Raw genomic sequence first — 25,579 nt, 5'->3', positions numbered from 1 at the left:
GCTGCGGTGGCGCCGTTGATTAGCACCGATAAGCCAGCGCAATTTGCATAAGAATAAATTTATATATTGAATGTGAAAAAATGAAATCAACGAAATACAAGAAATGTAAATCCATCCCATTGGTGTTACCAAGAGAAATCTAGAGAGACAAGAGGAAAGACTGCTCGCCATTGTGGCCATTAAACGACGATATGATAAATGTGGCAAGCCGGATAAATATAAATATTACACAATAAATAACAGTTAAATAATGTTGTGAGATGAAAAGCTAACATGCTTGCAACAAAAACTCTACGGGCAAACGGGCATTATTTTTTCAGTGAAAGCAGCAGCGAGAAGGCGCTAAAACACTAAACATTCATCAATTGCGGCAACACTATCAATTATTCATGTTTTTATGCTGGTATTTTATGTTGCCGGTGTTGTTGTTGTTGTGTACATAGAGATTTACACATTGTACTCCAGGGAAATTAACGGTAACAAACATTAAATGCCAAAGCGATCAACAATTTAGGCGGAAAAAAATTCTGAAAATGCCAACTGTGCAATGTTATGCGAGTCTTGACAACAACAATGACAGCTAATACCACATTGACAGCATGCAAAAGTCAAACAGTTGTGAGCATTTTACAAAGAAAAAAAAAATATTTTTGTAAGGGATTTGCTTGACAACTTTCGGCAGGAAGCCGAAGCAATTTGATACATGCTAATTCGCTACTCCCGCTTGGGCTGCCTCGGGTGTCATTCATTCAACATTTGCATGCTAAACAAATATATTTAAAAAGTGATTTATATGTTATTGTATAGATTTATTCATCTGTGGTTTTCGTTGTATAAACATTTGTCATGCTTCACTGGTATTTATCAGCTGAAGATGGTTTGAGAATATGTGAGCGTTTTTTTATCGAGAGAAGTACTTTAAGAGTATTTTTCTAAGACAAGTAAAAACAGGAAAATAATTAAATAGCGATGAAGAAATTGATATTATTCACGAGCAAATGATAAATTGTTTACCGAAGTCGCACATCTATCTAATGTATACCTTTAGGCGCATAGCTATCGTACTTAGCGAAGTCGCATACCTAAAAAACTTAGTTAGTGATTCTAAGCATTTTTAGTTTTTGGTCTATAACTATATTTGTATTATTATTCCACTGTTCCCCTATACCGAACATGCCAATAACAAGAAAGCCTCACAGAATCTTTGAGACTCATTGAAGCAGCCGAAAACATTCAAAAGCAAGGAAATTGGGTGCTATATGAACTGAATCCAAGAGATGTAGGAAGACGATTTTGCATGTAGGAAATGCTGCTTAAACTCTACAAAAAGATGTAATTTTTTCATCAGATTGTGACTGGTGATAAACAATGAAATCAGGTCAACAAACCAAATCAACGGCAAAGTCGAATATCCATGACGACAAGGTATTGCTCTGTAGTTGGTGGGACCAGAAGGGTGTGCTGTACTTCGAACTTCTGAAATCAGATGAAACCATTAATGACGAACGTTACAGACAAAAAACTCATTAAATCGAAGCGAGTAATTGCCGAACAACACCCTGTATTCGCGACTAGACACGAGGCAATAATTTTCCATCATGACAACGCTCGACCTCATGTTAGAAGACCGGTTGAAAAATATTTAGAAAACAGCGACTAAAAAGTTTTGCTTTACTCGCCTCATAGCCCAGACATTGTTCCTTCTGACTATTATATTTGTTCCGTTTATTGCAGATTTTCTTAACTAGAATACCGATCACATCCGAACAGGGTTTCAAAAATTAGCTTGCTTTATTCTTGATCGCCAAGCCGGCGCCAAGTGCAGTTCTTTAGGAATGGAATTCACAAATTGCCAGAAACATGTAAAAATATTATAGCTTCAGATGGGCAATACTTTTGATATAACTATGTACTTATCAGTAAAATATAGACACACTGGAGAAGTTATTAATACTCATTGTACATTCTCGAAAAGTTAACAGTATATTTTAGAATGAGGTCTATGCAATAAAAAGTGACAAGTTTTAAAATAAAATAAGAATATATGTTAATAAGCGATTTCCCTTTTATATTCTAAGAGATATTAAAATGATGATAAATTACAATTTGGAAAATATATAGTACTTTTCAATGCTTTCCCTAGTTATTTTGGTACTTATAACTTATAAAGGTGCATTCTATAGCACTATCTACAAAAAAAGGTTCGTCAATTTCAGCAAGACGATTTTGTACAGACTTTAGTTCCGTAATTATGTGAGAACGGAAAATTTAGCATCACTTGAATGAAAAACTGTCTAAAAATTATATAATAATAACCTCCTTTTCTTGCATAGTTTATCAGTGTGGAAGAAATTACATAACACGGATTGTGATTCCGGACAATCCTTCCGATAATTTTTGCATAAATTAGAACAACTTTTAATAATCTAAAATATTTTTCTTATGTTAATGGGATGTAAAAATAATTATAATAAATAAAAAAAAAATGAAGATAAGAAAAATATGTTATACCTCAAAGTTCTATAATCATGTGATAGAAAATGATAAACTAAAAAATTGTAAAAAATGGAAAAAAAACTATTTTGTCAAAATTCAAAAATTGATATCTTGGAACTTATTCGTTTCCAACCCTCTTAAAATTTCCGAATTTCTTTAGATATGCTAGAGGTATAATACATAACATTTTCCCGCCATAGTTACTTTTTACGATTTTTAAAAGTTCATGTCGATTTGACATGGAATAACCCATTTGCTAAATATTTTGAAGGATATATCCGGTATATTCTGTAATTAAAACTACGCATTTGTCAAAAATGAAAACTGCTAGGTGCTAACATGACGTGTTGAAAAAAATTTACAAATTTTTATTTATGGACCAATTTTGTGAAGCACAAGTTAATTATTTTATATCAGTGTTTCATCATTTGTTAGTTTCATATAAGAACTTTATAAGCATATTTTAAATAAACAATTTATTAACTCTAATTCTTGCTATTATTTTAGTCTGCAATTGCAACAATCACGCTCGTCAATGTCGCTTCAATATGGAACTATTTAAGCTCTCCGGACGTATCTCTGGCGGAGTTTGTGTAAATTGTCGACACTTTACCACCGGACGACACTGTCACTACTGCAAAGAAGGCTATTACCGTGATCCAACTAAGAAACTGAATCATCATCGTGTATGCAAACGTGAGTAAAAGTACAGTAATTCTTAATTTGAGAACAAAATGGATTTATATTGATTAAAAGATTATAAAAAACGTGAAAGAATAAAAATATTTTAGTACAAATTTCAATGTCAGATAATAATATGGACCTTTTTCTAGATAAAATCAATAACAAATTTTAAGAGTTAGTTCTTCAATTCGTTTCTAATTTTTTTACAAAATTAGATATTAAAGCTTTGTGCAACTCACGCCATTACCTTAAATAAATCTACTCTTTAGGTTAAATTTATAACGAACCACCTAACTTAATCCATAAATTAATATTTACAAACATAAAAATTTTATTTTTCTCAAATGAAGTCAACAATATCACAACATAAAAAATTAACAATAACAACTGCTACCGTTCCTAATGAACAATGCAACAAATGTCCAAAAAATAGACGAAAAAAATCAAATAAAAGTCTGTGGCAACATTTATGGGTCGCCGCTAATTTCATCAATGACAATTAGACACTAATTTAAATGGGGCCATAAAAATATTTGAGGCATTTGCCGATGCCGCCAAACGCCGAATCGGCCAGCGACACCGCAACACTCTCGATTTTCAATATTTTTGAGACAAATTAATATTGAGAGATTTTACAAAGCGCGCACAGCTTGACGCCTTGGCTATTTAATATTAATTTTTGCTTGTTGTTGTTATCATTACAAGTATTACTATTTTTGCTGTTGCGACGACAGCTGCGCTACGCCTAATTATTTATGGACGTTCGGAGAGTGGCAAATTGTTGGATGCACACAAACAAACATACATACACACAAAAGCACATTAGCGCTAATACAAACGCATACACACATATTTACAAGTCATAAATATTCATAAGCTTGGTTTCTTAGCTGTTCCGTTGTGTATTATTGATATAATATACATATAGCTGATTTTTATTTACATATAAAATTTTTACAAACCGATGCGCATGCGCTTATGAAAATCAGCAATAGAAATAAATTTAACACTCGTAAAATAATGGAAGTTGAAACAGGTCGTTTTTATTAGCGGAATTTCGAAGCTTTTTAGCAACTAATAATTAATTTGTGATTAAGTGAATGAGATAAGAGTTCGGACGAAAACTTTTGGTGATAATTTATTCATTAGCAGCGATGGAAATAAAATTAAAAAATCTTTATAAAAACTACAATATGCAAAAGACGAAGATAAGAATCGCTGCAGGTATTCGGTTTCAAGTGTCTGATTTTGAGGTAGGAAATAATTTCAGAAATATTTTTATTAAGCTTGATAAGGCTAATGAAGGAAAAAACATAGTGCTATCTTAATATAAAATATATTAAAATAAAATTTTAATTAAAAGTTATTGTTCGCGTTCAAGAAATCTGCAGGTACATACACTTTTGGAAATTCTTATAAAAAATATTATTTTTGTATTTTATATATAAATTACTGATTAAATGAATAAAAGTATTAATTCAATAAATGTCTTTGTGGTCTGGCATATCGCCTTCACTAACAAAACTTTGCGGTATAACATAAAGTAACCAAAAAGTCGAAAATACGAAAAATTGGATTACAATAGGCATAAAGGGCTAGGAGAAAGAAGGAGAGTAATTTGACCCTTTCATGTTCTCACTTCATTTCACATTCCGATTGATATTTTCGATATACCATCAACCGATTGCACTAAGATCCTCGTATTCAATATACTACAAAAGATATGGACCAACTTTGACCACTCGGATCCAGAAATGAGCCGACACCGAAAAAAACAAAATTTATTGAAGGCACTGAAGGCCCTCACAGCCCAGGCTTATAAGGCTTATAACAAGTATATTCTAGTAATTTACTTAATTATTAAATATCGGCATGATTGTATTAGCTCAAAAGCAGCCTACTTTTAAAGCGATAAAACATAATTATATAAAAATACGTGAAAAAGATTTTTTTGATTAATCCGGTTCAATTTCGATCAGATGGTATTTCTACTAGTTCTAAGCTTATTTTAAATGCCACAGTGACTTTTGAGATACCTAGGATCTCTAAATATAAAACATTTTAAATTAGCTCCTTCTATTCTTTCACCACTTGCTACAACACTAAATTATTTCTTCAATCATCCAAATCGGAGCCAGGGCATAAACAACAACTTTCACACAATTCAAGGTCAATCTCACACAACTACGTTGGTAGAAAAAGCAAACTTTAGACACAAAGAACTAATTTATGAGCAACAATTGATCTTCGCAAAGCAAACAAAGCCGCTTATTGGCAAAGCAAATGTGCTAATAATGACAGAAGACGGCAAAACCAAGTTAAAAAGAGAAACGAGAATTAGAAACAGAAACAGCAACAATGGTTAAAATAATAAACAAACATATTGAAATGCGAACTGGTGGAAAATGCTTTAAATATACAATAAAAACAGAACAAAAACGAGAGCAAATCAAATTGTAACACATGGCGTATGAGTAACTGCAGGCATTAAAGGCGTACAACAGGCAATTTTGACTTATTTGCAAGCGGCGTTGTAACATTAACGTATCTATGTGTATATGTGTGTGTTTGAGTGAATGCGTGTTAATGTGTTTGTGTGGTGGGTGTGTAGCTTGTCCAGCATAGGCAATGCAATCACTTATAAGCAAAAAACGTGCCACACGCACCCAAAAAACAGCTACAAAGCAACAGTTAACGATTGCAATCTCACAGCAATTTAAACAAAACACACACACATTCATATGCAAATGTGGGTAGGTGCATATATATGTAAATGTTGGCCTTTGCCTGGCTTGCGAATGTTTATTTTGGCTTCTGCACATTGCCAGCTGTTGTAGTTCATTAGCCGTTGTCATTCTGGTTGTTGTTGCTGTTGCATGTACGCAACTGCAATGTGCAGCACAATTGTCTTTCAACTTGCAGGTATTTCAACTTTTATTTTTATTTTTATTTTTGTACTGTTTTCATTTAAGCTTTTGTGTTTACAACGCTCGAAGCTGAACTGCTTTGTGATTGCGGTGGAGGTGGTTCTTGCTTTTGATTTATGCTTTTTTTGCTGTGATTGTGTGCTGTCTGGTTCTAAGTTATTCTAGTTAGCATATTTAACCAAATTAATTGCCTTACGATTTCGTTACTTTGGTTTACAATACATCGGACCAGATGTTTCTATATATGCACTTATATTGCTTTAAAATTCTCATTTTTGCTCCCCTGTCGGTATATTTAGAGGGCAAAGTGTTAAAAGTGCGAATGCAAATTAGCATGTAGTTAGTAGCTTGTTGAACTTTTGACTTTCAAGTATCTATTGGCTTATTTGATACTAATCTTTTCGTCTTGTTTCGAGGTATGAATAGTTGTTAGAAGAATGGAGGTACGAGTATATACCACATATATAATTATATATGTGTACAGATAAACGAACATAATGTCTATGGATATAACATTGCGATTTTTATTGTTGCCCTGGTTATATAGAATATTTTTTTAAGAGTATTTTTTATTCGACTTTGTTGGTTGAGGCATTAGTCTATCATTAGTGTCGAGCGCACGATCAGCCGGTTCAAGGCTAATATCACCGTCCTACTATTAGACCATACTATATTTTTACCATTTAACTAATAAATGGAACTTTATTTCAGGAAAAGAAAGAGAGAGAGAGTTGTATATGGAGTATCATTTTTCTTGGAACCCCCTTTTGAGGTTTAAAACACGAATAAGTATTTTATTTTGAAGGTATAGATATAGAAGGTAAAGACAATTCGTCATCGAAAGAAATAACCTAATAGTTTGATGATGAAAGATCTGATATAAGGGAGTCCGAAAGTTAGCACTTCTTATTCGTTATCAAATATATAGCTATTAGAAAGTTTTCAGAAACTAAGTGTGATATCGGCATGGATCAATATTCAAATTTAAAGTTGAGAAACGTATACTTTTAATAAAAAATTCAGCGAAAATTATGATTTCAAATGAAATTTTCCATGATTTATTAAAATTTAGTTTTTAAGGCAAATGAAGGGTTATCAAGGCTTCGCAAATCACGTAAGTTTAATAATTTGGTCTATGCATGTTAGTGTCCCTGAATACATTGAACTGTGGCCAATGGGCTAACATTTTGCAGAGTGAATGTCTTTCAGTTCCCTTCTATTATTCAGCGGATTAATTCGAAAAAAAATCATAATACAAACGCCTTAGTCATCAATAGTACTTTTAAGCCGAAAATTCTTCGTAGTCAAGCCGCCGCAGAAATTACTAAGGACCACCAAACGTAGCTTTCTCTTCATTAAGAAATTTCTTCATGTGATAAAAAATCATAAAAAAAATTAACTCACGCCTGTAAGTAAATGAATCACATTCAAGTTAGTAAGACTTTCTACCGAATTTCGCGTAAATTTTAATGAGTCCGCCGTTTTTATTTTGGGATCACTTTTTTAGAGGCCGAGTAACAAATCAGTGCGGCGGCAATCGTAAATTTGAAACGCGCCAAGTTGTTACGTTAATCCGCCGTAATCAAAGAGGCAGCAGAAAACAACACAGCAACAAAGTTTTAACAACCATGTAATGACAGTACAAAGCTACACAATGCCAACGTCTTTTTTTTTTTAAGACACAACTCAAATTTTTATCGATATGAAATTAATTTCGCACAACGCAATCGTAAATTTTTTCACTGAAAAATAAGACTTGCAAAAAACAACAACAACACCCGCATACATATAGGTATTTACAACTGCTGCTGACGACGGGAGGGTGACAAAGCAAAGCAACAACAGCAAAAACTACGCAAAAATGTAACACTCAATTAAAAAACCGCCATGAAAGCGTAGGGAAAGAAAAAAAAACCATAAAAACATCGAAAAATCCAGTTTGCGAGCGTTTAAATTTAAAACGATACTAAAATTCGGGACGGCCAACTGTTGAGCTTACGGTCATATTAAGTGCGACTAGCCATTGTTGCATAACGTGTGTGTGTAGGTTTGTCTGGATTTGGTTGCCTTGCTGCTTTTGTTTTAAATTTTTTGCGCCCTTTTCATTTTTTCCACGCTTTTTAAATGCGTCCATTAAAAGTTACAGTTGCGGTTTTCGCGAATTTCGCCAGCACTCAATGCCACTAAATTTTTTATGAACGATTTTAGTGTTTTGGTGGAGTTTTTAAATTTTTTTACCGCCTTATTGCAGAACACTCAATAAAATTTATATGTAGGTATAGTGGATGCCACCGCTGCAGAGTTAAGCATGTGAGTCCTTCAAATGAAAGTATGTCATCTATTGAAAAAAATTCGAATTTAAACCAAAATTAATATAGGCAAAGATACTGATATTTTTAAAAAGTGATATTGAAATTTTAATAAAACATATTTGTTTAGTACTTTAGGTAAAATAGTGTCTTTTATTCGTTTTTGTATGATTTACAACATCTTCTTCGTGAGTTATTCCATACTCGCCTCCGAAACTTATTTTTTATTTATGACAGCATCTTTCTCTTAATATTGCCAAATTTTTTCTTCAACTCATTGGGTTATTAAATAATTTTTTACATATGTGTCTGCAGACAACTGTTATCGGTCATCCTTTTGAAATTAAAATTTATTTCGGCAACTGTCCTTAACTTATCTACAGACCGCGTTCGTAGATCCCAGTATTCTCGAAAAAAATGTCGATAGATTGTGGCCGCTATATATACGTGTTATTTATTTATCCTGAACAGAAGGAAACGTCGGAGAACCTATAAAGAATATACATACGGTACATATACCACAAAAGATCAGCATGATGAGGTGAGTCGATTTGTCCAAGTCCATCTATATGTCCGTCTTTATATACGTGAACTAGATTTTTATATACCCTGAAGCTCTTGATTTGTCGGACTCACCGATGTCGAACCACTCTAGCATATAACTGCCATACAAACTTAACGATCAAAATCATATACTTGTATGGAAAACTTTTTCAGTTGACGATATATCTTTACGAAACTTGGCATGGGCCGTTATCCAAAGCAGCGGTACACTCTGCAAAGAAATTGTTCAAATCGCACCACTATAGCATTCAGCTGCCAAACAAAGCTATCAAAAGTATGGAAACCTTTTTATTTGTGAAAGGCTCAACTGAAGTTAACGTTTGTTTAGTTTTATTTGAAAAATTCCAAACAATTTCGAAAATATCAATACAAGTTCGTATTTGACAGAAAAAATGCCGAATCGCTTCCACCGATAATGTTAAACTATAAACCAAGCTGCATCGAAGGTCTCAATATAAACTTCATTTTGGCTGACCCGCAACTATTATTTCTGCTGTAACAACATAAACTATCCACAACCAATTATTGTAGCGGTAATCTAAAGTTCTATAACCATTTCGGATCAGCCAAGTTTTACTGACCCGAATTCCCTAAAACATTGGAGAACATTGACACACACAACGCTTTTCTTCCTTAATACTTACGAGTCAACCTGTGTGGTACTGTGGTCGACAGTACAAACGGCGAAATCTATGTATTCACCGATGGATCAGAGGGAAAAACAGCTTCTTCTGTAGCAATACATACACAGAAGACAGCTTTAAATCAAATGACTACAATTCTAACTTTCAGGACGAAATTGTGAGAATACCAGAAGAGGCCAAATGGGCTTCGGTTTAACCTGCAAATTTATTTACTTTCTAATAGATAAGCGGCAATAAAATCTAATCATCGTATAGGAATGTAGGAAATTAAAGTGCATACAAGTTGGCTGGTTCGAGTATGGCCCATAATGCAGTTCCCTTTAGCTACCCTAGTCTACACAGCTCCTTCAAGGGTTACTTGATAAAATAGCCTCGAGAGGAACACCTGAGGTCTTGAAACACTAGCACAAAAGTAGTTTGGGGTCGTCTTGATGTCGGAAAGACCAAAAAACGTATACTTTTGAGTAAGAGGGAACTAAGCAAAATTGTAGGCATTATCATAGAGCATCTTCCTTTAAGATTTTAAGATTAAGCAGCTTCGTAAAGTAGAATGGGCAAAATTAAGAGCATGCGCGTAGGATGATGAGACGCAAGAACATTAACTTTGCAACTGCCTAGCTTTTCAGGCGGTTGAGATAGGATATATTCTAAGATACATAATGTTTCAACTTCAAAGATATTAGGCAATTAGAGTAAAAAAAATAAAACATTTTATCAAATCAACAGAGTTGCTGAACGGTTGTCTCATATTGGCTAACCATTAATTGTAAGTGCATCTTTGATAGAAGGATTGCAAGAACTATGTTGATCGAGAAAAATAAAGACCCGCAGTATTTTTGACATCTGGATAATTTTAAATCGGTTAAAACATGTGGTTATAAATATGAAATATTCAAAAATTCTGAAGAGTAAAGGTACAGGCTGCGGACATATTTGGAATGAAGATTATATTACAACTTTCCGCCTAAAGGAATGCTAGGTTGCTATAACCTCACTTTTCACCGTGCTCTAGTCTATATCTACTCATCTACCTTGGATTTGCGATCATAGTCAAACAAAGCAAGCTCATTGCAATTTGCTGCCAGACAATTGAATTATAGCATTTTAATTTTTTCATTTAAAAATTATGAATTTATATTTCGCTGAATTTCGAATTCAAGTGCCACTAAATTTAGCTGATTTAAATGAAATCAACTCAGCAGCAGCAAGATTTCAAGCAATTAATGAATTGTAGAAAAAAGAAAGTATATTTTGCTGGTGCTTGGGTCACCTTCATATGCCCACTAGCTACTCACCTCACTTCCTTTTTTACTTATAAATTAAAACAAAGCTACAAACTTTCCATGGCGTATAATTTGCGTAAGAAATTTCTTAAATAAAAAAATATAACCTTTAAAGTCAAAATTTCAAGCGAAAAATTGTGCTTATTAAATATTGGTTTATTTACTTAACTGCAGCGCCACAAAGCTGCTTATGCTTTTGGTGTTATAATTTTTGTTTTCTTTTTACAGCACAAATTTCCTTATTTGTCTAAAAATTTTAAAATTCTCGAAAAATCTTCCACTCAAACTTCATGCGCAATAAAAAGCTTAGCAATTTCTATTATTGGCTCGCTCAAATGATTTTCGTCTATTATTTTTGGCTTGCTGCAGCTTGTTATTTTAACCATCAGCGTTTAGGATTATCGCTAAAATTTGGCTTTTAGCTTTACAATTTGGAAAATCTCACTTTCTTGTGTAAACAGACAATCAAACTTAAGAGCAAACACCTAAGCACATGCATAGTCGTATATACTTGTATGTATCTAAGCACATGCATATATACATGCACTCAATGAGTAATCCCCGATCTCACTTGTTTGCTTATATAATTTTGCTATAAATTCGTATTTTCCCAACATAAATTCGCGCTTTTGCAATTTTTTTCCTTTTGTATATTCTTCTCTTCCTTTCAAAATACACATTCTTGTTATTGTTTTCATTATTTTTGGATAATAGAAATGGCTTTATTAACTGGAATTGCTTTTCAAGGTTATTTCATAAATAAACTTTTTTGCGAAAAGTGCGAAAGTTTTCATTTCCCCGATTCGCAGAAACTTTTAGTTTACTTAAGCAAAAACAAAACAGTTTGCACTTGTGTATTTATGCGAAATAATCCAAATGCTGCTATGTGTGCCATTGAAAAATACAGAAAACAATTTTTCATGAAATCGAAGAAAAAATATTTTTCCAAAATTGGATTGAATGCGATAAGGGATTAGTGAAGTTCTTCAGAAAAGAATTTATTGATTTGGAAAAATATTTATTTTTAAACCTATTAAAACTTTTAAAAATTTCAAGGTTTAAGGTTATCAATTCTGTAGAGACCTCGCGACAGAATCAGGAAGATAGTGTTGGGAACATTCTATCATCACTTCTACTTAACTTCAACAGTGGCTAGCAAGCCCTTTATAAATAGTCAACCCACATTTTACTGGCATCATTTTGGCTTCTCACTAACTTCTCTGTTTTAACGACCCAAGTATACAAACAAACCTTTGTTGAACCTCGAATGTAAAGGAGAATCCTTCAATATCAGTATTTTGTAGTATCAAAGATTCTCCAATACCGAGTTCTCTATCCTTACAAAAAATGTTTCCCCCAAAATAAACAAAACGAGTATATTTCAGATTTGAACTTATTTCTGCATTTAAAGGGCGCATACATTTTGCACAGACACGCAAAAGCACGTGTAATGAATGTCGAATTTATTTGCACATTCCGCAATAATCTAAATATTTCTGCACATCGGCTTGTTTACTTTCCGCACCGGCAACAAAATACCGTTATTGCAAAAATGCAATAAAACTGAGTGATTGGCGCGAAAAGAGGCGCCGGCGGAACTGCCAGCACACACGCTCACACACTTGCACAGCTGCACAAAGAGGCAGCGATAATGTAAACGAATGCATAAAGTAATGATAAACAGCAGCGACAAGCAACAACACCAACACACAAAAAAAAAATAAAAATAAAAATAAATTTAAAAAAAGAATACCGCAACAACTTGTCCAAGCGTTCACCTTTCCTTTGTGCGGGCTTTTGAAGATGCTGCTGACGCATTAATTAATTAGTGGCGGCCAATTAACACAAAAAGCCAATAAATCAATTGACCAAGAGTGGCATCGATTTTAACATAGTCCATTCATCCCATGTCCATAATAACTGCACAAGCACGTTTCCCTGCCGTTTGGCACCCAGGCAACCGGGCGTTGACGACTACTTAGCCACGGCTGGAAAATGCAAGCTCGCGAATTAAATTAAAGGCGTGAAGGCCTCGCAGCGATTTATTGCCGTCAAAGTGACTACATTAAAGGAGTACACTGCACGGCATGAGTAAGTGACTAGTTGACGGATTGAGTGCAACGCTGCAGCAAGCCAGCCTGTGTGATGGCATCTGCAATACTTTAGTGGCAATGGTGAATGTTATGTGGTGAGAAATGCTTTAAAGCAAGTCTAAAAGGAGTTTAGGAGTAGTTGAAGTTGAGTGAAAGCTGTTTAGCTAGAAAGCAATATACTTATAAAAGAGTTAACAATTTTTTAATTTAACATCAAATTTTGCATCCTAGACGCAAAAAAAATCCACTGAAACCCAAAAGCGAGCCAAATATGATACCAATGAAAGTAGCATCGGTTATAGTATAACCGTAATATTGCATCACTTTTTTTGAACATGTGCCTAAATGTAGGCAACGTTATTGAGTTATGAGTCTACGTCTTTTTCTGTAATACGAAATATGTAGTCTACATTTAAGATTATATAGAATAAGGCTTTAGCTAAAATGAAAAGACTATTATAAGATCAAAAATATATCTATTTTTAACATTTAATGTAAAAAAAGCAACATCTGTAAAAGGATCGTGGGGCCCAAATGGGGACTAACGCCTCAGATAACTCATTGGCTCTAGACAGGCCGATTTGGACATATAATATTATATATTGGTATGGTGGCGAATTATGGAAAAGAAATACGCGTTAAGATGCCATACAAAGAGCAGCTGGTATACACAAGTATCAGTCGAGCTCTTCGAACAACGCCAAGTCAGGCACTAAACGTCACTTTACATTTACTGCCAGCAAACTTGTTCTGTAAGCAACTGGCAGCGAAGTCAGCTCATAGACTAAGGGAATCCTCGCTATTAAGAGTCTGTAATATGCGGCATTCTATGATAATTGTTCCCGTTACTACCCAATACCACAGGTTTTCGAAATCCTATAAAATGTATCTTAAATTCGGTCCGCAATATTGCCTTTCCTTCCAGAGAAGTGTGGGAAAGGGGTTAGGTGGACATGGCCACAAGGATAAGCATCTTTACTAGATAATGGAGTGGGAGGCGGGGTCTTCTTAGCAAAATTAGATACCAGAATCGAATGACTATTGCATAAGCTGTCAAAAAGTGAGAGAAAAGGAAACTATCTTCTATGGAATGGAAGGAGGAGTTTGTATAGTAAAAGTATTGCAACTATCGGTCGGGGGTTTCTTGACGATGTTTCGGTGATTGCACAGATAAAACTTTTTGTATTGATGAACTTCACGGTGCGGTTCATAGAGGACATAATAAAGTGAGGGGAGTTTTGTCCCGGTGGTTTCCTAATGCATCTCCTCAAAGCCTAGGTACATCGTCAGACATCCACTCAACCTATCTACTTACATTTAATGTACTAAATCAAAACTAACTTAATTATACAAGATAAACAAATTGAGAAAAGAAACAGAGACGCATTAAAAACCCTAATTTTTAGATAAAAATATTTACAAACTGCTCGATTTCTTAGAATTAAGAAGTATAATTAAGGTCAAAAATAAAAAGGTATGATATGAAAATTTTGACAGTCGTATAGGATTGAAAAACGGGTCTTTAATATACAAACAATAACTATTTACTGCTCTGGAAACAAAATTGCATCAGAAACAAATAAAATTATATTCAATACATAGCAAAATTTTGAGTTGAACTTAAATATTTACTTTCATAGGTGGCAACTCTGCTACTGAAATATTACAAGAGAGCCAGCTGACGATGCAAAAATCACCTTTAACCACATATCTCAATAAATGTTTCAATCTCCACATCTGTTTTAGTCCCTTTGAAAAACTACAAAGTTTGCTGTAAGGCGAATTGATTGAAAAACTCGACTCATTATACCCAAAAGTAAGTAATTTCCATGCAGGCACATCAGTCAAAAAGGGCTTTAACTAATTGCAAATAAAGTGATGAGCAACAGCAGTGCAGTATTTGGATTGGAAGCAGCGTAAGGAAAATATCAACTGCCACTTCAAACAGCAGTTTCTTTTTAATTTTTTTGTACACAAAAATCAAATAATGAAAATTCCATGCCACAAGCCGCAGGGAGCTGATGCGCGGCAGCAACTGCAAGCAAACAAATGCAATTTCACCTTTCTTTGGCGTGGTTGCGCACTTTCGAACTCAAACAAGACCTCAGCTCCAAGTGATTTAGTCAAAAAAAGATTTTGCACAAACAAAAAAAGTTTTTATATACTTTCTATAGATATGTATATATCATATAATATATAGAAACAAATGTATATATCGCATAAGCGCGGTTTGAAAATATTCTCTTTTTTCGTTTGTCTAACGCTGAGACGTCTGCTTTTCGTTTTCAAACACATCCCATACACATGCGCACATATATTTGCAACCGTATCGCGGCAACGACAGATCAGCCAATGTACACTTTATGGCCGCGCACACCTCCGTCCTCACCTGTGCATCTGTTTGCCTATAAATAACACTTCCTGCAACTTTGTCCTTGTTTACATGCAAACAATCAACTTGTAATTAGTGTTGTTGCTTTGCTTTTTTGACTTTGCATTTTGTTGTTTTTGTCGCCTTTGTTGTTGTTGATTTAACAACATTTGCCTGTACGGCCATTGAGTATGGGTGTATGCACGTGTATTTGATGCGTGTTTTGGATAGCTTCTGTCAACACAGCTCAACCAAACATAAAGTTTTTTGACATCTTGTATTAGTTGTTGTTTTTGTGGTAGAAAAATAGTTTTTGTTTTTGTTGTTTTTAGTTGATATACATATGTATAGCCTGTTGTGATGTCGAAAATAGCGCTGATGCTAGAAAGTACGTAACATTTTGTTGCAAGCAGCAACAGAAGGTAATGAGGAACTAAGCGAAGAGTTAATAAGAGCTTAACGGATAAAATTTATTAAGTTTTACGTCGAACATTGGAGACTATATGAAGAAAAGTTAAATATCTATCACGATATAGCAATAATCTTAGTTATATAATTTTTTACAGCAATTAATTACTTTCAGTCACAAAATAGCACTGTTTGGTCTTGTTTACTTCTTTTATTCATTATACATCTCACAATTTACTCATAAAGGTTCTCAGCTATACTTGTACTTTAGGTCATCGGGCTTGTTTCCAACTAAACTGTATTGTACCTCTTTCTGAGGTTTGTCAGCTTTAGAAAGTGTAATATTCTAAAGCTATTGATCTAAAGTAATAATAAAATAAGTCTCTCAAAAATGCCTTTGGAATCTTTAAGACAGGTTGTATGAAATGTCTCGAAATTAAAAACTATCTACTCTATAGAAGTGTTAAACAAAACATCAATATAACAGGACCATCCTATATTTTTATTTGTGTATATCTGTTGATCATTTCTTTTTCGCTATCATCTTTATTATAATCCATAAAATCAAGAATGTTTTTTATATATTCGCGAGCAAAATTCGTTTGATTCCCTTAGTAAATGTTTTAAAAACCAGCTGTTTTGAAATGCAAAATATTAAAAACGTGAAAAGTACCCACTTCTGTAATGAATGAGAAGAGCTCAGAGACTAGATCTGACTTTTGGTTCATGAACTTGGAACTGGAAATGGAACTTTTGAAATACTAAGCCTTGATTTTTTCACACGAGAAAGTAAGCACTGTACTATACCTCCAGGATTCTTGGGAAGTCATAATACATTAATTATGTACTTCTAAAATGATAATATTTGCAGATAAAAGATAGAATATCAAATAGAGGTATCTTTCAATAAAACAACCCAATGGCTTTGGGATCAAACTAAGGAGTTATATTCACTTGAAATTCAGAAAAAACACCTTTTCTGTGAATTTTTCTCAAAAGGCATTTTATTCAATAAAAAAATAAAATAAAAAAATTACATTTACATAATTTAATTTTCTTTAATAATCGGCGATATATTTTGAAAAAATTTCGATACCTTCATCCCGTAGTCAATCTCCAGGAGGACCTTCGAAAAAAGATGTTTGGCGGTAAAAAACACTGTTCTATTTAAAATTAGCTCAAATTCTTAATTCAAAGTATGTAGTATTGCCATAAATAAGTACACGTGAGGATCGAAAGACAAGTCAAAATTTGACAAAATGACCGCTACCCAAAGAAAAAAGTCTTTTGTTATGAAAAAAATATTCACTAATACAAAATGAATTGACTTATAAAATCGAAATTATTATCTAAAACCTTTTACCTTCAATCACTACCTAACAAGTCGATCGGTACAGGCGTTTCGCTGAAATTTTCCTCACCGATTGTAAAAACAGTGTTTCAAGAAAAATGCGTCTTAATTTTGGTGCTATACCAATAGGTGTTAAGGATTATAGAATGGATAGAATAAAGAACTCGACAAAATTGAACAAGTAAGGGTATAGCTGTATATAACAAATAGAGCAATAGCTGAAGATTTAAATGCATGTGTCTGGGTTTTATAATATGTTCAATATACTTTAGAAAATTACAATGAAAATTTTTGCAACGGAATTATATTTCTAGATGGTAAATAATAGCTTTCTGTGAGGAAAATTTACATTTACATTTTTATGGTCAGCTCTTTTTCAGTGATGAGATATGTCAATTCAATGATATGTTCTCGTAAGCCAGCCATGTCTAACAAGTTTGCAGAGATAAAAGTGAATTTCCGGAATAGTTGTAAAATATATCCATATGGCGGTCGGTAGGTCTAATACACGAAATCATGTAAAAACAATTCCATAAAATTTACGAACTAACAAAGCCAAAATACTTTTTTGTCTAAATAAAAGTTCCTCTGAAAAATCTCTATATATACTGAAATTATAAATGTGATTTATAATATAGATTTTTAAACTACTCTATTATTCATTATGCTGAACGTGCTCTCAATGCTGGTGTCGGAACTCGATGGCATATAAGGCATTGTGGGAAAATGCTTCACATAGGTATCAGATTATGCGACAATGCTATAACTTTAAAGTGAAACACACAATCAAGCTATTATTTTAGAAGAGATGGTAGAAATACCACTACTTAAGCTTACTACTAATAAATAATGACAGGCATGGATCTTCAAGTCCTGAAATATACATTTTAAATTTAAGTTATTCTAGCCACGGCGTGGGTGTTTATGTAGAAAAAAATCCTGCCTGTATAGATATATAATAATATATACAATACGAAGTTTTTCGGTATTATATTTAATTATACTTGCCGTGGTTGGAGGAATAACTTCGCGTTTACCCTTGGCAACCCCCCAGACAAACAACCGGTGCCACCTCAACCCTCCTACGTGGAATGTTACTCAATTAAATATATATGCTTTCACAGCAAATTATGAAAAGTACAAACGAACTAAATTAAATAACACAGCAAGCTGCACACATACATACAAACTTTCTTAGAAGATATGCAGAGAGTTGCTCGCAAAGGTAAGGTAACAGATTAAAAGTAACGCGGAACTAAATCGAAGATATTAAAAGCTATAAAAGCTTAGCAGTCACGTGCGCTATATACCAGTACACAAACATACATACAAATCAACGTACACAATAAGGGTAATAGCACAGTGAAGGCACACGCACGTAAGATTGCATGAGGAAACTTTAAGGTGAGCCAACCGCCCCCAAAAATTGAACGAAACATCAAGGGGAGAGGGAGGTAAAAACAGCTAAAAGTAGAAGGTGTGTAACGGTAAGCATGTGGGTGGTTAATCGACATTTTGTTGTTTTAATGCGTTTACCATTGTTATTTTTTCTGCCTCGCGCATTCTTGCTTTCTCCGCTGCAGCAGTTGCAATTGTGTAGGAAAGGTTGCCACAGTGGCAGTTGCAATCGCTATTAACATAATCTGACAAAGCGTATAAAAACCGTGCGTGAAAATGCGTTGAGGCAACAACAAAAAAAAACCTGCAACAACAACATTGAGAACAAAAAGCTTAAATGACGTCGAAGAAAGTCAAAGAATGGCTAGAAGAAGGCGAAAATGTCATTAATATTTAATGGGATGACACCACAGTTGAGGCGGGCACAAGCGAAGGGGTGTGCGGCAAGCAAAGAAATTGTGGCAAGTAGCGGAAATATGGCAACTGAAGAAAATACAAGAATTATAGGTATTGTTGCATGCAATGGCGGTGTGGCAAGCACATATTAATGGCTGCAGTACTGTATTTTTTTTTTACTTTATTGTTGTTGCAACTTTTATGTCTCTAATGCCTCTTTGCGAAATTAAAGCAATGACTGTGCAAAAAACTAACGGAGATGATGCGGCATTAGTTGCACTTTGCAGTGATTTAATTGAATTACAACGCAAAAAAGTTGCGCACATAAATACATGCTACTTACAGTGTGGCATGTGGCATATACAATAGGGCAAGCTGGCAAAAAAATGTATGAAAATATATATAATTGCTTAAAATATGCAACACATTGTAGCAAGTAAGCGCTACTTTCACTCTAACTTTGCCAAGGTGTGGCAAAAGCGCGCAAAAAGCAAGAGGGGGCAACGCATGTGGCTTGCGACCACCAACAAACGTCTTTATTAAGTGTGTAGTTGCAAATTGTAGGTGAAAAAATGCGCACTTGCTACATCAAAGTCATGTGGCAAGCAAGATAAATGTGTTGCAACCGCTATATGTGGCCTAAATAAGTGCATGTGGCATGTGATGGATTTTTCTTCTTTTTTTTTTTTGTCTTTTGTGTTACCGCTATGCGCCCAAAAACATGTGGCAAATAATAATGGCAACAGCAAAGGCAATAAAACATTTCTCAAACGATATATTTTACTTAAACGCTTTGAATGTGGCATGTGATCAGACGTGTCAGGCGCAGCAGTTGCATATTGCAAGGCGTAATGTTATCGTTGCATATTTCAAATCATTAGTTTGACTACTTTAAGTTACACTTTTTGTAGGATTAATAGCTTAAGAAGCATTTGTGGTTGAAGGATATGCACAGGAGAATATGCAGCAGTCACTCAAAAGGCTTAAAGTATAACGGAAAAACAGTCACAAAATATTTATATGAAAATAAAAATTAAAAATGCTTAATTTCAATTATTATTGTTATAATTTTTTTTTTTGTTACCAAAAATATCACTCTATTATAACATCTTAGCTAAATAAACACCCTTTTCAAATACCACCAAAACATATGCAGCCAACACTCCATCACAAATAATATGCTCACAAATTACTCAAACGTAAAATTATTTTTTTAGACCCACAAAGTCACCCCTAATCTCCGCCCCCTGCCACCCACTTTAGCCGTTTGAAACATTCTTCATGCTTCTTACGCTGCTAGTTTTGTTATTTTTCAATTTGCCACAATTTCTCAGGCCACCACATAAGCTTTAGCTTTCCATAATCCTAAGGCTCCATTACACTCCCCTTCCACACACGGTGAAAAGTCAACAAAATTTCACTTACACTCACATGGCTATATTTGAACCTTAGCACTGTTAGTACGCAGGGAGTGCAAGTGAGTGTATTATCTTAAGCCGCTCCGCTGCAGTCTAAGCCTTATAAATTATGTGTAGCATATTTTTCTGCACTTTAACCAAGTATATCTGCTATTGGTCGACACTCTTTTTTGACTCAGTTTTGTTTTTTTTTTCCTCCGGCTTTCAAGCGTATTTCTGTTAAGAGAGTAGGAGAGTAGCAAGGATTTGTGATTGTGAGTAAGTCGTAGTATTATTAATCAATTTTAAAATCCAATGTAGTTTATAATACTTCCGGCACGCTCTGCCATCATACCTCGCAGGATGATACGGTATGGATGTGTGTGTGTGTGTATTGTGGATGGAGGGGGAAGTCGAGGCAACGTCAAGTACAGCAATTTATTTGTTTATACCCAAATCGTGCGTAAGTCATTTCAGTATCAACGAAAGCTTGTCATATCTATATATTACGTAAAGAATATATGTAATTTACAATATAACCGCATGCAATGCACCCACAATCACTAAGTGAGGTATTTCTATTATTTGGCCCAAAATTTTGTAGTCTCAAAATGGCGAAAAAATATTTTTATATTAAAATATTGGCATACACTTTGACCTCTGAGTTAACTAGAAATAAAATCAAGCTCAAAAAAGTTTAACATTTACTATTTTCAGCAAGGATGAATGAAGCTTAGAATAATAAATGCTTCTTGACAATTGCTTTATAGCATAAATTATCCACCCACAATAAGTATGACGTCAAGAAACTATGCTATAAATAATTAATTAAGCGGTCGATAAAACCCTCTAAGCATTTGTTTTTTATGTTTTTTCCGTAAAAGTATGAATATTATATGATTTCATGACGCTTTAAAACTGTGTAACGCCTTAACGACCCGCATAATTATTAGCTTTATGTAGAACAAAGACATCGTGAAAAATCGCAGCTTAGTAGTGCTCAACGATCAAATACAAAAGGTCTAATAACACGATAAAAGAACTCAGCGTGCAAAAAATTATCTTGGCATGAGCCATAAGACATTGTGACCTTTTATGCACAAAGAAAACTTAACCATGCCCACAATAAGTCACTAATTACGGCAGAGTAGTAGTTTCTAGGAAAATGTTTAATTGAATTTTGTGATGCCATAGCTTCAAAATGAGTCAGTCTTTGAGAATGCATAGATATCTCGGTTTTATAATATAACGAAAATAAATTCAAGAAAAACCCTGACTTTATTTGAGTTACTCTAAGACCCATACGGAGAAGCATAACAACATGAATGCTTGGTGTCCTAATTTGAAGTTTCTGATTGGATTTTATAATCGTAATATATGATGTCCTTCAAAACCATTTATCCGGCCAAAGGCTGTCAATAATTCCGCCAGAGCTGGTGCATGTTGAGCACTGCTGTCAACTGATTTTCCTAAACTGTTCCTAACTGTTATTTCCTAACATTTTTAAAGCATAATGATTATTGTTTCAAGAAAAGATTTTCAGAAAAATTTCTCAACCTGAATTACCCTTAAGCTTGTTCTCAAGTTGGTATCACACTTTGAATGCATTTCAATCCTTTGTGAAGCCAGAAAATGAAGCTTTTGTAATCAGATATTATAAGTCTTATTAAGAGTCGCCTTGAAACCAACACAATTCCACGTAGGCGTTTTATTTCAATTAAGAACAGCTCACTGTTTTCTTCCAAACTGCTTCTAAAACTGACATACGGTAAAATACTCAACTTTACCGCGAGAACACCGATGAGGCAATTACCAGTTAGAACCCCTACAACCAGGAAAAGCCTAACTTACTGAGGGTGAAGAGCTCACTAGACCTCTTGCGATACAATTTGGGCCAAAAGGATCTACCGACAGCGCAGGAACTAATTCTAGCCCAGTGTTGGCCAAGCTCCAGCGAAGCGCAGCTATCTAGTGGTAGAAAGCACAAAGAGAGACCCGTTGCCATTACAATGATAGCGTGTTTTAAAGCTAATAAAATACAAAATTTTTATACTTAAATGAAAATAAGATTTGTGCTTTGCTCGAAAATTGAAGATCATAACTGCACCACTTCAATATAACAATATAACTCTTTAACCAAAGCAATTTCCTATCGAAAACTCAATTCAAATATCTTCAAATCAAGTCAAATAAATAATCATAGCACTTCAAATGCCATCCACACCATTTCCAATAATTTACATATATTCTCTAACTGAAATTCACACCTACCGATTGCCATCTAATCACCAATTCACCGAACGCAATTTAAATGCTTAAATTGCAAAATCTTATCACCCAGCCAACAAGGCGAAAAGCCGGCGCTAATAAATCATAGGAGCAACCAGCCGTGGTACGAGATAAAAAAAAACACTCGACGCCAAACAAACAAACCAGCAGCAATACGAGAAGCCAGCAAACTAAAAAGGAGTTAAACGTCTACATTTACTTCTACGTATGTTTGTATGAATGTATGTGTGACAGAACCGTTCAAGGAAGTAAGCGGGAGCGTGAAGACTCGAGCAGCCGAGACAACCACCAACAACATAATAAATAATAATAATTTTCCGGTCATTGCAACATTCGGCAAATAAGGAAATTGAGTAAACGTTCTGATTGTGGTCGGAGAGGGCAAGGAGCGTTTGACTAGTGAATGGTGGTTGGCGTATGCTTTGGCCAAAATAAAATGACATGTAAATATGTAGAGAAATCGTAAATCATGTTCATATGCTGCCAAGTCGCCTCCGTGCGGACGACAAGGCGACAGATGAAGCCGACCCCGTACCAAACTTGCAACACAGTGTTGCACATGTGCTATGAGATATGTATGATTATCTTTGTGTGTAGCACACATTAAATGGTGATGATTGCTTTGCAGAATTCTTGTAGCGCGCATATACAAGGCTGGCATTTCAGCGAACGTGTGTGCGCTTGTATGGCAAATATGTGGCAATCACAGACCAGTTCACACACTTAGGCGCAAATTGCATCGCAATGTGCGGCATTTGAAGCGCGGGAATCGCAACAAGAGAATTTATGTGCTACAATGTGCGATGAGCTTTAAAAAATTTACTCAAATCATAATTTTCGATACAACTAATAAAAAAACAATCGATTTCAAATTATAAAATTTCTATAATTTATAAAAAACAAAAATATGTGACGGCGAACAAAATACAATCTAACGAAATTTAAATATCTAAAATAAATGAAAAAAATCTTTTATTAAAAAAAAAATTTATCTAAGTAAAATTATTTTTTATTTTTTTTGTAAATTATTTTGTAAAAAAAATTTAAATAACCAAAATATTTAATTTGCAAAACATAAAAAAAATTAATCAAATTTGGTTATAACTCATTCTTTAAATATCTAGAAAAGATTTTAAAGGTTTTAGAAAAAAATTGTGTTTTTTGCATTTAAAAATTATGAGTATTACTTTTTTTTTGTATTACTTGTGTACAATAATGATCAAAAACTAGAGTTTTGAAGTTGTGCGCCTAGTTGTAGGCAACGTTTCATGCCAAAAAAGTAAAAATTTCTGAAGCGTATTCACACACAAATCTAAACTATCGAAGCAGTAAAAAAAAACGTAACAAAATGGAACTCACCCAAGAATGTTTTCCTATTATGTAGCACATCTTCAACTAATCTAGAATGTTTTGCTGCTGCTTCGAAGCGAATTAAACTATACATCTATATTTTCGGAGCTGAAGAAATCACTTACTCGAGTAAAAGTTTTGTTTTATGCTTCGAATGTTGAAGAAACTTAAAATAAACAAAATCTTTTGAGGAGTCCTCACTTAAGCGTCTTGCGTCACATCTTAGTTAGTTTCAAAAATTTTTTCCATCGTCGTACTTTTACAAATGCTCAAAAGACTCTAACAAGGTTTGCCTAGCGCCGAAGAAAGAACGATGACAACACCCAATGAGACGGATTAGAAGAATAATAAGAATATCGCATAGGTTTCAACGAAGACATGTCTAAAATGAGTTTTTCATAGTTCAGAATTGGAAAATTGGTTTAGTGATCAATGCGGTATTCGCTGATGGTTGGAGGTACAGGAAGTCCTTATCTAAGTTAGAAAGAAAACAAGTGAATAAGCTGGAGTCGATTCAGGTACACTATATACACAATATAATATATAAAGCTAACGTCAGAATTGAAGAGAAGGAAGTCTGCGTATAGATCTTAAGACAATGTCTTAAAAAATCGATAATATAGATAGATAGATATGTAAAATAATTCGAACAACTTAAGTACCGAAAACTTCAGACCTTGCCTAATACGAAAAAAAAATCCAAGTTATACTGTAAATACTCAAAAATAAATGGACATATTCAAAATTCCAAAATAAATTACCACTCAGAACGAAACCAACAGAAAGCTACATGAAGACACTAAAGGAGTTAATGGCAATGTCTCAGCAACAGCGGGAGCAGTAGCAACTAAAACAAAAACGACAGCATGTCAGCGTGTTTTAGAATACGATGCCAAACAACACGACAAATGGCAACAGCTTGCTGAGACAAGACGACAAGCAGCATGGAGGCGAGCATTAAACGGGTGAAAATGAAAATCAGGCACATAGGTCTTGTTGCAACTGGCGTGTGGCAAGAAAAAAGGTCAGCGAGCCAGATATGGAAATCACTTACGAAATATATTTGCCTATACGTATTTAAATATATTTACCATGCCAAACAACACTAAATCGCTAACAGTAAGACAGGGAGGTGGACAAAAGATTAAAGGCAAAGAGCGCTGCTCACAGCATATGTCCACTGCCCGGGATATAATAGAGAAGTGGCGGTATGGATAGCTTCCGAGCAGACATACAATTAATTTTGTAGACAACAGGCACCGCTGACTTTCATACACATCGCCCAGCCGGGCTAAACGCTAAGCCACTGACAAAAGAAGGTGAAAAACAAATCACAAAAATATGCGAGTGACTCTATCAGAGTGTAAATTATTTCACAATCTGTTGTTGGCATGTGCGCAGTCGCAACACCAAAGCAAGAAAATGCAATAATCACAATAAAGTACGTTAGCAACAACAACAATATCCCCCTATATACTATTATTATCTCCGAAATAATAATACCCACCATTCCACGCATATGTCGCAAAGTCACACTTTTGTTTCGGAATAAAAACTGCTCGCATACTTACATAAATATCAACGGTAATTGAAAAGCGCATTGCGCATGCGCATAAATA

The 25,579-nt window shown here is 34.3% G+C and overlaps 1 protein-coding gene and 1 long non-coding RNA gene across 3 annotated transcripts in view; one reads left to right on the top strand and one right to left on the bottom strand.

The window, feature by feature from the left end:
• The window catches only part of NetA (Netrin-A), a 171,091-nt gene that overhangs the window by 112,543 nt on the left and 32,969 nt on the right, over positions 1-25,579 (top strand). For both annotated transcript variants that reach the window (XM_036376166.2, XM_036376168.2), the window contains exon 2: positions 3,004-3,192. In XM_036376166.2, coding sequence (XP_036232059.2) covers positions 3,004-3,192 — 189 coding nt within the window. The remainder of the gene's footprint in view (positions 1-3,003; positions 3,193-25,579) is intronic.
• The window catches only part of LOC118683477 (uncharacterized), a 184,963-nt gene that overhangs the window by 151,871 nt on the left and 7,513 nt on the right, over positions 1-25,579 (bottom strand). The window lies entirely within an intron of this gene.

This window comes from Bactrocera oleae, chromosome 5, assembly GCF_042242935.1.
Source record: "Bactrocera oleae isolate idBacOlea1 chromosome 5, idBacOlea1, whole genome shotgun sequence".
In the NCBI taxonomy this organism is placed as follows: domain Eukaryota; kingdom Metazoa; phylum Arthropoda; class Insecta; order Diptera; family Tephritidae; genus Bactrocera; species Bactrocera oleae.
This window is presented reverse-complemented; position numbering and strand designations above follow the sequence as displayed.